An 18,149-nucleotide genomic window follows, 5' to 3' on the forward strand; every position below is an offset into this window, starting at 1 on the left:
CATCTACTTCCATTGCCTTTTCAAATAATAAATCTTTTTCGTTACTTCTCATCTTATATTCTTAGGCCCAAAAAAGAGATATATATACATCTCTCATTTTAGTTCCATTCCATTCCATTAATAAGTCTTCAAATCCTCGTGGTGTGACTTGCCGTGCATATTATATTTGCAGGCTAGGGGCATGTTTGCTTTGCTTTCATTCCTATTTTCTAAAATTTTAGAATGAAAACAAAATAATATTTGATTATTTGTTTTTGTTTTTGTTTTTTAAGAAGGTAAAGGAAAAAAAAATGATTTTGTTTTAAAACTGAAGGAACAAAAATATGTCCACAATTCCTATTTGATTTATTTTTTGTTCACCATTTTGAACACCAACAATACGTAGGGGTGGATATAATTTGGTTTAAACCATTGAATCGAACCACTCACTCTGTTTGATTTGCTTTTAGTTTAGCTTTTTAAAGATCACTTGGTTAGAAAATCAAACAGTAAATTGTTTTATATATTATTATAAACAACATTTACTCAATATTTATTTGAATTTGTGTTAGTGGCTTTTATAATATTATTATTATTATTATCATTTTGAAGATAAGCTACATTAGTCACTGGAGTTCATTTATTTTGATTGCTACCAGTTATTGGACTTAATGATTTCTCTTATGAAAGCCCCATCTTTTTTGTGCAATTGGTTCAATTATCAAACAGGGATATTAGGGAACAGTGCTGTCTGGAATTTAAATCCTCGAACAGTAATTTAAATCCTAAACCAATTTAAATCTCCATATTTTTAACTGAAAATGAAAATAATACATAAATACAAACACCAAATTTCAACAGCTAAGAACTAAATTTTCATTTCAAACCAATCCGGAGCAGTAAGCAAGTCTCAATGTCATGTTTAACCAATTAAACATTTCAAAAAACAAAAGAACATATTCCTCCTCAAGAGTGTTACAGCGTTGAAATGATAATTTCTACCATAAAACTGAATCTTTTGTACACTGCAAATCACAACACTCTATTTCTCTACTAAATGGTGCCCAAAGTTTCCAATGTAACATGATCTTATTTTTACCATACAATTCAAAACCAAAACAAAACAAAACAAAAAAAAAACTTCCTCGAGCCCCAAGAACTTGCGCTCTTCCCTTCAACATGATTGTTAAAACCCAAGTCCGTCTAGGACTCCCATTTTACAGAAAGAATTTCCCAATAATTTCGAATACCATTAGAACTTTACACTAATCTCTCTCTCTCCCCCCCCCCCCCCCCCCCCCTTTCTCTAACCTCTACTGAGACACAAAATATATACTCATTGATAGTTCTTCGATCAAATGAGCGACAGTCAAAATTTTGGTAGCAAGAAAAAAAATTTCTTTGTGAGGTGGTCATAAAAGAGAACATGCCTATGGAAACTTTGTGCCGAATATACCGTTAGATCCTGGGACCGGGATATGACGAATAACTGGCACCGGCGGCTGCGGAAGAGGGAAGTGGTTTTGGACTGTAAATTGCTGCTGTCCACCAGCTATAAAGGATGGGGTCACACACAACTGCAATGCTTGAGGTGCTGGAGTCCCTGCAATTAGGTAGAGTTAATTTGAAAAAATCATAAGCAATCTGAATATCCGGCCAAAGATTACAGGGAAAAAGTGATTTTATTGTTAGAGCAGTGACGTGTTTTAACCTACTTGTTACAATTTCATGTCACTCTATTCCCTTTTTTGTTGGTATTCTCAACTGGTTCCCGTAGAAATAGTAATAATTTTGATCAATCTTCATAACACAACTTCTACTTCTGGTAACTACAAGGCCTCACACATGGTCCATACAATTGACCCTCCCATATGGTCATTGAAGTTTACCATAAGAGATCTTAGACAATGGCAATGCAAACTCATTCACGTTTACCCTAAGAGCTGATAACCAGACAGGCCCCTTCAAACTAAGAAAAGTAACATCAACCACGCTAGATACAGACCACAAAGTACAAGTGTGCTTTGAAGGGGAGCAAATCTCACCCTCCCACAATACTAGTGCATGTGCACGATCAAAATTCCAGGCTTGTGCAGTTTATCATATCGCTGGGATGGGGATCCAGTGGCCCAATCATATTGCTGGTAAGCCCTCTGGTAGGTAGGGTTTGGTGTGGTGTGGTGTGGTGTGTGTTGTATTCTTGTCTAAGAAAACAAGCAAATATTAGTGCTTTCTTTTATGTAGTAAGTGCCTGACAACAATTTTTCAAGACTCTTCCAAAGCCTTGTCATACTGTGAGGAAAATGTATCAAAGTACTGGAAGGATCAAGATCATGCTCAAATTCATTTTTACAACAAAACTTTGTGAATATGAGACTTCTTGCACAAGGATATGTATGCTCGTTAAGCAGGCTTCAAGTTGGCTAAATCGATATAGATTTTTACTCCAATGCAATTCTTTCATGGTACTATAATTTCAGTTTAACATAAATCACATTGGATATTTATTTGCACACCCAAGAATCAGCCTAATAAAAAATACGCTATTACTTCATGCAATGCAATATGTCGGAATACAGACAATTGTGTTTCTTCCATACCTTGGTGCTTGGGAAGATGGCCCTGGTGTGAAGTCAGCAAAGGGCGTGTAGATACTTGAGAGAAAGCTGACACACCCTGATTCACGTGCTGCAAGTTGACATTAAGGGAAAAAGGCAATTTTAATGTAGCAGAAAACAGAGAGAAATAGGGGCAATATGAAAGAGAAATGAGAAAGAAGCAAGAAAAAGAAAGAAAACAAACCTAAATGGATAGGGAAAAAAAAAGTGATCAGCAAGTTTGTATATAGAAAGTGTCTAGCAGGAACTATTTTGGGTTTATCATTTATGAAATAAGGCTCAAAAGGTTGTTCGCTCCATAGCCCTCAAGATTTGCTTTTACCAGATGCCAATAGATGCAATTCACCAGACTCTACAAACAATCAAGGACTTCATTGGTGCATGACCACTAAAAAAAATGATAAATATACAAAAAACACTTGTATTTTAATTATTCCAGCACAATAAGATTGAGTGCAAAAGATATGTGGCACATATTTTTCAAGACTCCAATAGTTATTTGCTTCGGCATCTAGCAGGAATTATTCTGGGTTCATGAATAGCCAAGACTGTTTGGTCCATGGACCCTCAAAACTATTGTTTACCAGATGCTAATAGGTGTAACTTGTAAGAATTCGTACATTAGATTTTATCACCATAAGAAATAGTAATACAACAATAGTGTTTTTTTCATGAATTAGTTCAACATAGTTAGTTTAAGCTCAACATAATCACGGAACCTATTTTTCTAGACCATTTCCCCTACTAGAGTTGGAATCGCAGCGCAGCAAGTTGGATCAGAAACAACAATTAATCCAATTAGTGGAACTCACAAGTGAATATGCTTAAAAAAATTTAAGGTAAACCACAATGTGAAAGAACTGTGGACAAGAAAATCATTGTTTATAATATAATTTGAAAGAGGGGAACAGTGAACTTGAGCATCAACCAGCTCCAACTACAGAAAAACCAAACAATGTTTAATGTGGGAGATACCTTCATTTTGTTCCGTTGATTAAGAATGGGATTATCATGCTCCTCCATCCACATGATTATTTCCATACTTTACAAAGATAATTTAATATAGATTATATTGCAGTCCTAGATACCTTTATCTTGTGCTAGCTTCTCAACAAACATTTCAACTGCACATATTAATGTCATGCAATCTTTCAAGTTGCATTGAATGATCATAACTTACATGAGAAACAGGATGCATATAAACAAGCTGCCCCGATCGTCCAACCATAACCTGAAGGTCACAATGAACAATAAAAAAGTCACAACCTCTTTGTCACACTACACAACACAAAATTAACTTTGAGGAAGAAAAGCACACCAAAAAAATCCTGAGAAATAAATCTCTATTATTTACATTTTGGAAATTTGGATGCATATACGTGGGCCCTGCTTGGATAGGATGATGGTGACCAGCATAAGTCGCCAGCTGGGTCCTGTCCCCCACATGTCCAATAACCTGTAATCAAAAAGAAAATTAAATAGGAGACAATAACTCTAGACACTTGCACACTGACAAGGTTATTAGCACAGTTAGTAGTAGATGTTTGATGGCAATTAATAACTTACTAGTTATGCTAAAATTAATTGGAGAAATACAATAGCAACAATAAACCTTAACCCATTAGTGGGGCAGGCTGTATAGATTTTTGCCAATCATCTGTTTCTATGACTATATATCCTGCTAACATTTAGTTGTCCAACATTTTGTGCAATATAATAAAGCTGATTTTATAGCCAGTCAGACAAAACTTTTCTTTTTTCTGTTACAAAGATTTTATAATCGCATAAAATGCTGGAAGTACTTTTCTGCTTAACCATCTTGCATTGATTCTGTTAGTAACATCCTCAATAATCTCTTCGTCTTTTTGAACAATTGACCTGAGATATCTGAACTAGTCTTTTCTCAAAATAACTGGATCTTCAAGTCTCAACACAATATCATGCCAGTTTTATTTTTACTAAACTACAGTCTATATTATTCCATTTTTGACATATTCAATTTGAAATCTTTGGATTTACAAGTGTCATTCCATAACTAGAGCTTAATATTTATACCTTTTCTCTTCTCTACCAATACAATATCATATAAATACCATACACCAAGGTGTCTCTTCTTAGATAAGCTAAGTAGTAAAGGCATGAAAACTCAATGAAAAGCATAAATGTAATCCAACTGTAATGGAACCTCCTTTAAAACACTTTTGTAAAGGCAAAAGCTTTTATGAGAATTCCATCTTAGGGTTTTCTCAGGTCTATAATCCCCATACATAAATCCTTCTTATTATTTCTAATACTTTTTATTCTCAGCAAATAGAAAGCTTTTAGTGTTGACTTACTCAGCATGAAAATAATTCATTTTCGAAGACCTTGATTTCCTTTCTTAATTTGCTCAATCACCCGTCAAAGTATCATAATATGGCTAATTAGTTTCACCCCTGTAATTTTCACAATTTTTAATGTCTCCTTTGTTCTTGTAAATTCTTGTAAATGAGTAAATAGTGTTATTTTTCCACTCATCAAGCATCCTCATTAAATAGTTTCATCAACCATAAAATGTCTTTTCTTCCCATGCATTTCATATTTCTATCTAGATATAATCCAATCTAATAATTTTACCAGTATTCATTTTTCTTATAAGCTTGCTTCACTTCTTTCATGCAAATACGTCAATATCTATAAACACATAAAGTCTATCATCTTTGGAATTACAAAGATGTTCCAAGATGATATTTGTTTCTCCACATTCATTAAGAGTGTATGGTATTTTGTTTTGTCTGGTTATTCATAAAAAAAATTTATACACTTCTGAACTTGCTTCATTTATTTCCTTCTTGGTGTCCTTTCTAGCCAAAATATACATGTTCAAACGTAGAGAGTGCTGACACTTTGGATTTTACCCTTTACCCCATGGCCATTGGTGTATAATATTATATGTGTGTGCAAACACATTATGCCTCCTTTTGGTGAAAAACTCGAGATAACCCTTGGATCAGAAACTCACATTTCAAATGCAATTGTTAAGTAGTGCCACCTACCTCTCTAAATGGCATCATTTAGTATATATCCAATCTGCATTCAACATATGCCTCCTGTCAAGCTTCTCTTCTAAACTCCGGCACACTTGCCTCGAGTGATGTGCAATAGCCCCAACCCACATGATACTATCCACAAGTTAGTATGATACTTGGGTCTGCTACAACCCTTCTCTATCTAGGCACATAATTCCCGTTTTGAATGGACTGTCCACCCAACTATTCCTCAGTAGTACTCTGTCATGAACCTAGGGTTCATAACAGGTTCAAGAAGTAATTGGGGAGGGATTGAATTGGGGAAGAAGTCATAATTGAAATAGAACTGATAACAGAATGATTGGAGAAGGAAATGGAGCAGAAATGGGGGGAAGAAATCAGTAGAAAGGGAGAGAGTAATAGAGAGAAACGGAAGGGAGATTTAGAGAGAAATGTAGAGAAAACAATCAGAGATTCAATTATCAATTTCCAGCATGCCTTCTCCCATGGAATGGGATGAATACATATAGGTGCTGCTTGGCGTGGGTGTGGATGCAGTAGATCATTCCCCCCTCCAGCAGTTACAACAAACTATTTTGTCCTTTTCCTAAGGCCTCACATGTGGCCTTTCTAATTCTAACAAAATTGATAGCTGGAATATAGGTGCAACAATTAAAGTAAAAGAAATACAGCATAGCTATTCTAATTAACTCTTGGGTTGTGACAATTCCCTCTCCTTGAAAAGTTTCTTGTTCGCAAGAAACTTATTACATTGAAACGTTCATATTCATCCAATTCTAGTTTTCTCTATCAATTTAATGTTTCTTTCCTTCTTTATCCTTCTAGACTTTTTCCTCCTCTTTTTTCTCAACCGTAACATCATCATGACTTGCTACCAGATCATCTTCAACCATCTATTTATCAGTCAATGCAATTGACCAGCATCCAAATTTTCCAACTGGAGGAGGAACCAATACAACAGCTGGAATTTTGTTCCCTTCGGAAAAACCTACAACTTCTTTAGCTACCTCCCTTAGTTTTTTTCCAGCTACAACCCGCACTGGGGGCTGTCTGATACCTATTTTAACCCCAGCCAAGGATGATTCAACCTTCTTTGGATCCAAAGACAAAGGAGCAATATACTTAGGGCCTTCTTTAATTGCATGTGGTCCATCACAATCTTAACCCGGCCTAGGATAAATGTTGTAGGTATTCCCACTCTTAGCTTCCAGTAAGTCCAGAATCAGAGGGAGAATTCCAACTCCAATATCTGTATAAATTGCTGGTCTTTCAATTAGATTTTCTGACCCAATGCTATTCCATTTCCCACAAACTTCTGATCTGGAACGCTACCAAATCCTTCCCCCATGCACTAGCCACCCGGGGTAACGAGTTGGCTTTGGCTTCCTCTATCACTTCATCAATTGCTTCCCTATTATTTCCTTGCAGCCTTTCAGTAGATGCATCGTGGGGTATTATTTTTTCTTCTAACTTCTCAATCACTGCAACTGAATCCCCTTCCTGCCATCTTAACTTCTCCTTCGATTGGTCCATTTTTGAGAAATTCCTCCTTGTTAAAACTTCTGTGATAATCATCGAAGTATTCAATAGGAAAGTTGCAATGATACTTCTTGATAAGTATCATCGCAAACTCTTGCAACTTCTCACGGAACATAGGGCCAAATTTTCCGCACTCTTCATGAATCCCATTGCTTGTTCCTTTGTCCATGTTGCTGCCAACTGCAAATGCAGCCTTCTTTGGTTGCCATTGAGGCTCCATTCCAACTGTAAAGGAAGCTTTCTTCTGCTGCAATTGAAGGCTCATCTGCCCCATGTATGCACTGCCTCCCCTAGCTTCACGAGTTGGATACCCCACTGAAAATGCAGCAATGGTCCGCTGCAATTGAGGCTGCTCTCTTGCATGAAAATTAACCACTAAAAATGCAGCATCATTCGACTGCAATTGAGACCCCATTTGTTTCACGTGTGCCCTGCTTCCCTTAGCTGATTTTTCACAATCAGCATACTTTGAAGACCAAGGAGCTATATACATATTGCTCTTCTTTGCCTCTCCCATTCAAACAAAGTTAACCAAAATTCAAAGTCGAAACTACCCTTTGTATACCTTACTAGCAGCCTAGAATTCAATTGGAATCACCTCCTATTGCGGCCTGCAAAAATTCGAACACTGACTGTCAGCTTCACCACTAGAATCGGCTGGCTCGAATTTGCTTTTCCTTCCACATTCGGCCTCAACTTTCAGCCCAAGCTCAATTTCCGTAACCTTAGGAAAGTGATCGGTGAGTAGTTGTCTGAACTTCTAGTTCCATTGACTCACTGGACTCTAGAATTCGCTGCTCAATGAATTCACCGAAGTTGCCAAAAACAACATCGGACCAGCCAGGCCAAGTTGCCTTCAATCCTTCTCAACCTGGACCTTAACTATGGAAACTGATTTCCCTGCCTTACACTCAAGTCAAAATCACAGCCAAAGAACAACTACTGCCCAATCACCGTCCAAGGCTCCCAGCCCAATTTACAATCGTTTCTAATTCCAAAATCACCAGAATTCACTGTCAGATCAATCGCTACACCTACTCCCGAGTCCAAATCGCAACACCCACTCCAGTCACGACCTCCTAGACGTCCGCATCAACCTCCAATGGACTCGAGATCGCCTCAAGACGTCCACACTCTTCGTCCGCTACAGTCACAAACGCCTATTGGTCCGTGTCACCTTCGACAAACTATCGCCTCTGGGATCGTCTAGGCTGCTCGCTTTCCTTGAGCGAATGAGATGCAACCAACAAAATTATGCGAAATTGAGAATTCGGGGGTTGCAGTAGCTTACGACTTGGCTTCCAAGTCCGTTGAAGCTGCATTCCCTTCCACTTCGAGCAAGACTCACTGAAATTCATGGCCAAGCGTCAATGGTCGGCTTTGTCTTCAAGACTCTAACACACTTTCAGAATTCTCAAGCCGAGAGCCACTCCTCTGTTGGACTCATGGTAATCTGAATTCGCTTAGCTTTGCTTCATCGTTCGGACAAGTCGGATCGGAATGATTGAAATGGTCTCCTCGTTTGATCGATGCTAATCTGGCTCGCTGAAAATCACTTGAGGCTTTACTTCAATCAAGCCTTCCTTCTCGCTATCAACTCACGATCAAAGTGACTTCAATATTACCAGTGGAGTTCCCACCCAATCACCGACCACTGGTTGGAATTCACCTGAATTCTTGAATCGGCCTTGATTCCTTTCGAATGCTTACACTCGCCTATCACACCGTAACCAAGGAAACTCGTTAGAGTCCTTGTATTCGCTGGAATCACTTAACAGAGAGAACCGCCGAGAAACGGTGGCTCTAATACCAATTTGTCATGAACCTAGGGTTCATAATAGGTTTAAGAAGTAATTGGGGAGGGATTGAATTGGGGAAGAAGTCATAATTGAAATAGAACTGATAACAGAATGATTGGAGAAGGAAATGGAGCAAAAATGGGGGGAAGAAATTAGTAGAAAGGGAGAGAGTAATAGAGAGAAACGGAAGGGAGATTTAGAGAAAAATGTAGAGAGGAAAATCAGAGATTCAATTATCAATTTCCAGCATGTCTTCTCCCATGGAATGGGATGAATACATATAGGTGCTGCTTGGCGTGGGTGTGGATGCAACAGATCATCCCCCCCTCCAGCAGTTACAACAAACTATTTTATCCTTTTCCTAAGGCCTCACATGTGGCCTTTCTAATTCAAACATAATTGATAGCTGGAATATAGGTACAACAATTAAAATAAAAGAAATACAGCATAGCTATTCTAATTAACTCTTGGGTTGTGACATACTCCGTCCTCTAAGCATCACCTCCCTCCATGGCAAGTTGCACAACTAATACACCTCTCAAAAACCCTTGGTTCAAGGCAAGACCTATGTACCTCAAAATCATTATAGATTTGAGAGTACACTAGTTTAAGGGTTGTTCATCTAGGCACTCAACCCTCCTCCCTCAAGCAGACCTCACTTTGAATGGTTACACGAGAGAGAGAGAGAGAGAGAGAGAGAGAGAGCATACAATATAACAAGCCAGATTGACATTGTTTATCAGTTTCTGCATATACCACACAAAGTGCCCAACTACCCTCTTAACACTTAGTTGCCCCCTAACTAACCCAAAGTAGTTGGCTTTTCAACCAATATTGCTAGCCAAGGAGCATGCCTCCTACCCTTAGGTCATCATGAAGTGAGTTTGTCTTCCAAGGCTTAGAAACACATAAAAGTTGAAGAAGAGACTACATCCTATTGTCACCTCCCCTCTATCTCTCAAAAGCATTTACTCTCTCCCTTCAGGTCTCCTGTAATCTAGCAATAGCTTGGCATCTTTATTCTTCCCCCACGGGCATTCCTAATCTTCACTCCAGCAACCCTCCTTTACTGAAAGAAAATGAGGGGTTTTTTGGGGGGGCCCTAAAAAATCATCTTTGTTTCAACAACATATCCAGCCGTTATCCCACTATGTGGGGTTGGCTACATGAATTCTAAACTTCTATGTGGGTTACATCCCAACAGATAGTTTGTCTAGAATTCATATTTGGATCCGATTAGGTTTTACGCTGGCTGTCGGCTACCTAAGGATAACCATGTGAAATACTTGGACAATTTTGTTAATGCACTCTAGAAACAATTGTAGACTTCAGGTTGAAACCATCCACATATGGTTTGATAACATCAACAATCCTAAAAGTTGCATCCATACTTACTGACCATAAATAACCACCAAACAAGAAAGAGAAATTCAACATAGCCCCAAAATGACTGTTAAGTACTCAAATGGTCAGAGGTATATTGTTGTTATCATAGAAGCCTATACCTTCGGCACTAGCCACATCTTCCTTGTGTGCCATGAAGCATGGTAGCAGAAAAACTAAAAAATTACCAACAAAAGATAGGAGATAGATAGGTATTAAAATTTTCCTATTCTAAATCTGTATTCAACTCCACCTGCGTTGAGTAATCCCTTTTATTTCTTATCATAATTGATCCCAATACTGGATAAAAGAGAAGGGTTGCATTAGGTCGCAACCAGTGCAAAAATCACCAGATATTCTTATTGTGAATTCTACACTAAATCTATATTATCACGGTATCACCACAAGAAACAGACTGTTATCATCCCAATAGTAATAAATGGAACTTCCAAGTGCTTCATCTCAAGTGAAGAGTAAAATAAAACCCAAGTAACTTATGAATATTGAACATTCCATTCATTGTCTTGTTTACAGAAAAGTCAGAACTGGAAACTCAAATCGCCATTAAAAATAATGCATGATTACATGTAAAGAAAGGGGGGGGGGGAGAGAGAGCGCTTGATAAACATACCGGTTGAGGATATTGAGAATCACTGTCACCATTTCCGGCCATTAAGTTACCATAGGGAACAAACTTAACAGGCAGAGATGAACGAGGAACAAAAGAACTGATGTCTGCTTCTGGCTGTGGACTAGCAATAGGCACCACAGGGAAGTTGTCTGGGATGTAAGTCACATTAGCAACTGCTGGCACTGCTGGAGGAGTCACTGATCTATGATTGGCAAATGATGGACAAAACACCTTTGCCCCAGGGTTGAGCTTAAATTCCTAAAGCCAAAAGGTTCAAAAGAATTATTAATCTGGTCTAAACAAAAAAATTAAAATAGTATTGTGAGTTTTTTAGGGAACATTTACATTCAATTATCAAATTAATGAGTGACTGAAATCTTTCAATTTCTGTCAAATTGATAATCCACACCCAATAACTAGGTAATAACTGGAGCTCCTTATCAATTTGCCTAATCACCAGATTTGATGGGAAAATTACCAATGGGGCTACAAGCCCTGATGTGCTTCAAACCCTATTTTTACAATACTTTTGGTTAACGGTGGATTATTTTTAAACTATCATAGAATGAAGAAAGAAAATTACAGAAGCAGCCATGTATTAAGCTACAATGCATGCAATAATATTTGAAAGATCCATTTACCTTAGAAGTCAAACTTGAACTTTTTGGAGGAGCCATCCCATTTGGAATTGATAAATTGACACAGGATTCTGCAGTGCCCCCTAAAATAGAAGTTCCAGCAGATGAAACACCTAAAGAATTAGCACTAGAAAGTGAACTGTATTCTGAAGGATGCCTTTCCTGACCTTGATCCTTCAGTTTGATAACAGGAGCAGGACGTTCAGATGGTGCACCACTTTGTAGCTGCTTGGATGATGTATCGCGTTCAATTTCTTCAACAGCTATTGACTGAGCAGAGCAAGCATCTACTGTGCATGAAGTTGGTGTTTTATAATTTGATAATAGCATTTAGTTGGGTGAACCAGGTAATCTTAATAAAAGATTAAGCAACACCAAATTTCAAACCTAGTAACAGCACTGAATTGGGCCACAAAGGAATCCTGCTAGAACCGATTCGGAAATATATATGCAAGCAGCAATGAGCAAGGGAAAAAGTGGCATCCACAAAGATCGGACAATAAAATCCTAACAGCACATGGGTTACCAATTGCAAGAGAACTAACCCATCACTAGATGCACCACATATTGGAAATTTAGTGCAGATCGCATCCAGTGAATCAGACTATGGAAAGCATCAATTAAATTTTAACCAGTTCTATGCCACTAAACAGTAGTCATTGACAGATACATGTAAATATATATATATATATATATAAACACACACACACACATATGAAGGCTATTGTTGAAATAAATTCACCTAGCAAATATACTAATCCAGACAGATAAGAATTCCAAGGCCTACTATGCTCCTTATTATGAAGTGCACCTGCCACGCTGGAAGTCCTCAAAATCATATATGCTAATTGTTTCTCTATTGGTAATCTAAAAGATCAAATTGATTGACAGGCAGGCCATTTCTATACAAAGTTAAATCCAGTCATTTTGAAGCTATAAACAATTAAGAGGAAAATTTAACTCACAGCTTGGAACCGAGCCTTGAGCTTCACGTGTCTGTAGAAATGGCAACAGAAATAACATTAAGACAATGATCAACTACCATGTAAAATAAAAATTCCCAGTTCCTAACAAATAAAATGCTTTCATACTATCTCAACATACACTTTCTTCCTTTTGAAAGTTAGACTTCTGTTGATAATGAAACTGTTTCTCTTGAGACCTCCCATCTCTAGCCTCTCTGTCAGAAACAATTCGACCATACAAGTGACTCCATTAGCAAACAAATAAGACACAATAAAAGGATATCAAAGTTTTGGGTTGGGGAACTAGGACAAGCATATTTATGTCCACCAAGTCATAATTAAAAAAGCCAACAATTGAGTCAAGTGACAATGGTAGATATAGCCAATTCTTCTATAAAGATGTCCAGCAAAATCAGGCATGCACCACATGTTTGTAGATATGAAAAGGAACAATGTATTGACTCAAAAAATGTTGAAATCATCATTGAAAATCATGTGTATCCAAGTCCCTTATGGGACACACCTTCTGGGAAAGAGACTCAAGTACTAAATTGCATTAAGTTACCTGCAAGAAAAGAAAGAAAGAAAGAAAGGAGTGCTTTCATTATCATACAGCACACAGATATGCACTTCCTTCCAGGACTCAGCTTAAAATCTTATCCAGCATCCATGCCATGTTGACACCAAGCAAAAGTGCAAAAGAAATTGTTAGAAATCCAGAAATCTTTCCTATAATTGCTTCTTTCCTAAAATATCTCTATTTCCTTATTTCTAGAGTTTCCTTTTTTATTAGGATAAGATTATGTTTCCTATTTGATATTGTTTCCCTTATTTTTTTCCTTCGTTGATTGAGTTGACCAATCCCTAATTATTTGGGATTGGTTGCCTAAATCAGGATCCACGCACTTGTAATAAATACCTATTGTACGGTTACACCATACAATACGATATAAAAAAGTATTCTTTTCCACATGGTATCAGAGCCACCATCCTTGGGCTCTCTCTCAATCAGCATTCACTACTGATAATCGACCTTATTGCCAATTTTTTCTCTCTGTGCCTTCAGCAACTTGCCAATAATCGGCCTTCCCTTCTGCACCCTTGCCATTTTGCCGACCTGACCAGCATCTTTCTACTCTATTCTTCCTAAATAGCCATAATTGACCACCTAAAATTTTTCTGACAATAAGTGATTCAGGAAGTGTTACCTCCACACCAACCAGGCTTGTTTCGCAGCCTTCAATTAATTCATTGAATTGAGAACTTCGAATATGAGAAAATACCGACTTGATGGAAAGAATTACATTCAATGGTCACAAATTGTGAAGACACATCTTAAAGGGAAAGTAAAGCTTAGCCACCTAGAAGGAACCGAACCTAGCAAAGAAGATTCAAAGTTTCAAGCCTGGGATGAAGAAGATTCCATGATAATGTCATGAATATGGGGCTCGATGCAACCTGAAATCAGCAAAAACTGTATGTTTCTTCCCACTATCCGAGAGATTTGGGAAACCACTTGTCAGTCATACTCCAAAGCTCAAGGCACAGCAGTCATATTTGAACTCAAGATGAAGATTTCAATGACAAAACAAGGTACTCATTCAGTCACCGAGTACTACAATATCATGAAGGGACTTTGGCTTGAAACAGACCACTATCAAAACATATAGATGAAATGCCCAACAAATGCTAATACTTGTTACAGCCGAAGGGAACAACTGTAATTAGTAGCTTGGTATGATTGTAATTAGGACCCAAGCTGCACATGGCCACTTGGGTACTAACAGCAGAGAGTTAGTTACTTAGAACTCTCTAGATTGTAAGCCAAGCAACCTATAAATAAAAGCTATCTCGGGAGAGTGGGGATCATGTGAGGATTATTCCACAGATCTCCTCCCCCCCCCCCCCCCCCCCTCTCTCTCTCTCTCTCTCTCTCAAATTCTCCCGGTTCTTCTCTCCTACCAATTCTTCTTCCCTCTTCCTAAATTCCGGAAGAGTCCACTGTCAAATCTCGGATTTGACAATCTTCAAAGCTATATGGAGAGGGATAGAATATTTGAGTTTCTGGCAAGTTTGACCATGGACTTTGATCAGGTTCAAGTTCAACTAATCAGAAAAAAGCAGCTACCATCATTAATTAAAGTTTTTGCTATTGTAAGATTTGAAGAGTGTCAACAGAAAGTTATGCTTGAGACCCAACAAACAAAAGGGTCAGCCATGGTATCAAAAGGGGATAAGGACAACAGCAGCCTTGGACAAAACCAAAAGCCAAATTCAGCGAAAACATCAAGCCAAGATGGGTTATGGTGTACTTATTGCAAGAAGCCATGATACACGAGAGAGAACTGCTACAAACTCTATGGAAGGGCCAAAGTTCTCAATCAGACTAAGGGTCGGCAGCAACCTCACACCAATCTAATGAATGGGGAAGGAACTCCTCGAGAGAGAAGCCAAATGTCATGAACCTAGGGTTCATAACAGGTTTAGGAGGTAATTGGGGAGAACAAGACAAAGAGGGAAAGAAAGAGAGAAATTGGCGGGAGATTGAGAGAATGCAAGTGAGGGAAATAAGAGATTTCAATTCATCAATTCAAACATGCCTACTCTCTTACAGCAATGGCTTATTTATAGCCTCCAACCATCATCTGCCTATGTGCAATACAACTATAAGCCTAACAAGTACTATATCCTTATTACAATATTGCCCTTATACTACTATTAGGGACATGACACCAAAGAACCTTTGCAAGGGGAAGAGCTTGATAAAATCAGGGCCTTTCTTGACATTCTCTCTAAATCTTCTAATGTGTGTTCATTAGCTCAATCAAGTGAGTGCCTAATCTCTGAAAACTCTAAAGTTTCTAATAATCGTGACTCATGGGTTCTTGATTTAGGAGCAACTAATCATATGACACATGACCCAACCTATTCTGACACCTACAAACCTTCCCCTGGTAACAAAAGAATCATTATTGCTGATGGATCTTCTGTTATTGGTAAGTCCTCAACTCACCCTAAAAGATGTTCTCCATGTTCCTAAGCTCTCTACCAACCTTCTCTCCATCCACCAACACAACAAAAATTTAAATTGCAAAGTGATTTTTTTTGTTAACCATTGTGTTTTTTAGGACCTAAATTCAAGCAAGTCCGATTGGGGTGAGCATTGGATTTGCTAGGGAATGAAACAGGCTCTACTACCTTGACCTTGAGGATTCAAGCAAGTCCGATTGGGGTGATGCTCAACAGGTGCTCTCTAAAGCTCATGGTGTTTCCTTCAACTCATCCAATCTTTCAAACTCATCTAAAACTTGGCTTCAACATTTTAGGCTAGAACATCCTCCTTTCAATTTACTAAAAAATGTGTTTCCTTTACTTTTCCAAAATGCTGCTATTGATAATTTTCATTATGATATTTGTGAGGTTGCCAAACATCATCATGTTTCCTTTCCTGTGAATATCAAAGAACTTCTAAGCCTTTCTTTTTCATCCATAGTGATGTGTGGGGACCATGAAAGGTTTGTGTCCTTTATTGATAATTGTACTCAAACAACATGTTATATCTTGTGAAAGAAAAATCAAAAATTAGTTCGATCTTTTAGAATTTCCATTAAAATGATAACTACTTAGTTTGGGATATCAATTAAGAGGATTAGATCCAATAATGAAAGAAAATATTTTAATCAAAATCTTAAAAATTTTCTCAGAAAGGAAGGAATTGTTCACCAATCCTCTTGTGTTGATACACCTCAACAAAATGGAATGGTTGAAAGGAAAAATACACACATCCTAAATGCCACTCGTTCCCTCCTATTCCACTCTAATGTCCCTAACCAATTTTGGGGAGAAGCTCTTTTAACTATTGCCTACCTAATCAATCGGGTTCCCTCCAAAGTCTCAAGTAACAAGAGCCCCATGCCCCCATACAGTTACTATCTAAATTATATCCTGATTTCTCATATCGTAACAAAATACCTCCTAGAGCCTTTGGATGCATTGCTTTTGTTCATATACACAGTCAAAACCAAAGCAAACTTAACCCTAGAGCTCTAAGATGTATCTTCATTGGATACTAACACTCAAAAATGCTACAAATGTTATCGCCCATTGACCTGTAGAGTCTTCATCACCAGGGATATCACATTCAATGAAAAAGAACCTTATTTTCATTCCTCCAATCCCTACCTTCAAGGGGGGCATTCATTGGAAGATAGAGGATTAGACTTCACAACACCACTTCCTTCCTCCACTCATATACCACCTTCTTTGTCTCCACCTAATTCATTGGAAGACATTGTGGCTGAAGAACATCACCAGCCGATTGAACCAGCTCCAAAGACAGCTTCGAAGCCAACCAAACAGAAAGTTTACTCAAGGAGGCCAAAGTCAAATTCGTAACCGACACAAATCCAAGCAAATGAATCAATATCAAGTAATGAAATCCTCAACCTACTTCATTTGTTGATGAACCTGAATGTTGCAATTTAGATTTACCTATTGCATTGAGAAAAGCTAGCTAGAAATGTACCCATCATCCCATCTCCTAGTTTGTTTCACTTCACAAACTAGCCCCTCAATACAAAGCCTTTATCACTACTCTTGATTCAGTTGCTATTCCCACTGTCAAAAGGAACTTTGAAGAGAATAGAACTTCCATTCCACGTATAAGCTAATATATACAAGAAAGCTCCTAAAAACTAGGAACAAATTACAATCCTAATTAGTAGGACTAGATTACAACAATAGCTTCATAATTTACAAATTTACATAAGAGATTAAAAAACTTAAAACAAATAAAGCTTCATCTTCTCGGCTCCTTATCCTCTTCCATTCAAACTTTAAACTTCAATCGTTGACACTCCCCCTCAAGAATGAGAATGGATATCATCCATTCCAAGCTTGCTAGTCATCTTCTGATACATGGTTGCGGGTAACCCTTTAGTTAGAATATCTGCAAGTTGTTCACAAAATGATATATACGGGGTACAAATCAAGCCACTATTCAATTTTTCTTTGATAAAATGTATGTTCACTTCAACATGCTTAGTTCTATCATATTGGATTGGATTGTGAGCAATACTTATTGCTGATTTGTTGTCACAATAAGAGTCTCATAGGTGCTATCAAAGTGATTTTCAAGTCATCTAGTAATATTTTCAACCAAAGCAACTCACAAACTCCTAGATCCATGGATTTGAATTCTGCCTCCGCACTTGACCGGGCCACTACACCTTGTTTCTTATTCCTCCAAGTCACAAGGTTACCCCCTAGGAAGGTACAATACCTAGATGTAGATCTCATATCCACCACCGACCCTGCATAATCTACATCAGTATAAGCTTCAAGTGTCACACATTCTCCCCTTTTGAACATAATGCCTTTTCCCAGTGTTCCTTTCAAATAATGCAGTATTCTATAAATTGCCCTTAGGTGAGTTCTTTCGAATCATGCATGAATTGGCTAATCACCCCCACTGCATATGCAATATTCGGTCAAGTATGAGCTAGGTAAATTAGTTTACCCACTAGCATTTGGTAGGACCCCTTATCAACTTCATTATCCTCTGGAACT

The 18,149-nt window shown here is 37.9% G+C and overlaps 1 protein-coding gene across 5 annotated transcripts in view; it reads right to left on the reverse strand.

The window, feature by feature from the left end:
- Positions 1-877: 877 nt before the first annotated feature.
- LOC127811662 (uncharacterized) overlaps positions 878-18,149 on the reverse strand; it is a 38,559-nt gene continuing 21,287 nt past the window's right edge. The window contains exons 6-15 of one of the 5 annotated variants that reach the window (XR_008025768.1): positions 12,721-12,796; positions 12,582-12,612; positions 11,784-11,906; positions 11,620-11,699; positions 10,979-11,236; positions 3,952-4,053; positions 3,778-3,828; positions 2,782-2,949; positions 2,580-2,667; positions 1,525-1,582 (exon numbers count right to left, since the gene is read on the reverse strand). Coding sequence is in view for 4 of the 5 variants with exons in the window: in XM_052351731.1 (XP_052207691.1) it covers positions 1,410-1,582; positions 2,580-2,667; positions 3,778-3,828; positions 3,952-4,053; positions 10,979-11,236; positions 11,620-11,699; positions 11,784-11,906; positions 12,582-12,612; positions 12,721-12,796 (982 nt within the window). In the remaining variant the exon portion in view is untranslated. Of the gene's footprint in view, positions 1,583-2,579; positions 2,668-2,781; positions 2,950-3,777; positions 3,829-3,951; positions 4,054-10,978; positions 11,237-11,619; positions 11,700-11,783; positions 11,907-12,581; positions 12,613-12,720; positions 12,797-18,149 lie in introns of all 5 variants that reach the window. The other 4 variants (XM_052351734.1, XM_052351733.1, XM_052351732.1 and 1 more) reach the window with 4 other exon arrangements.

This window comes from Diospyros lotus, chromosome 10, assembly GCF_014633365.1.
Source record: "Diospyros lotus cultivar Yz01 chromosome 10, ASM1463336v1, whole genome shotgun sequence".
NCBI lineage: Eukaryota > Viridiplantae > Streptophyta > Magnoliopsida > Ericales > Ebenaceae > Diospyros > Diospyros lotus.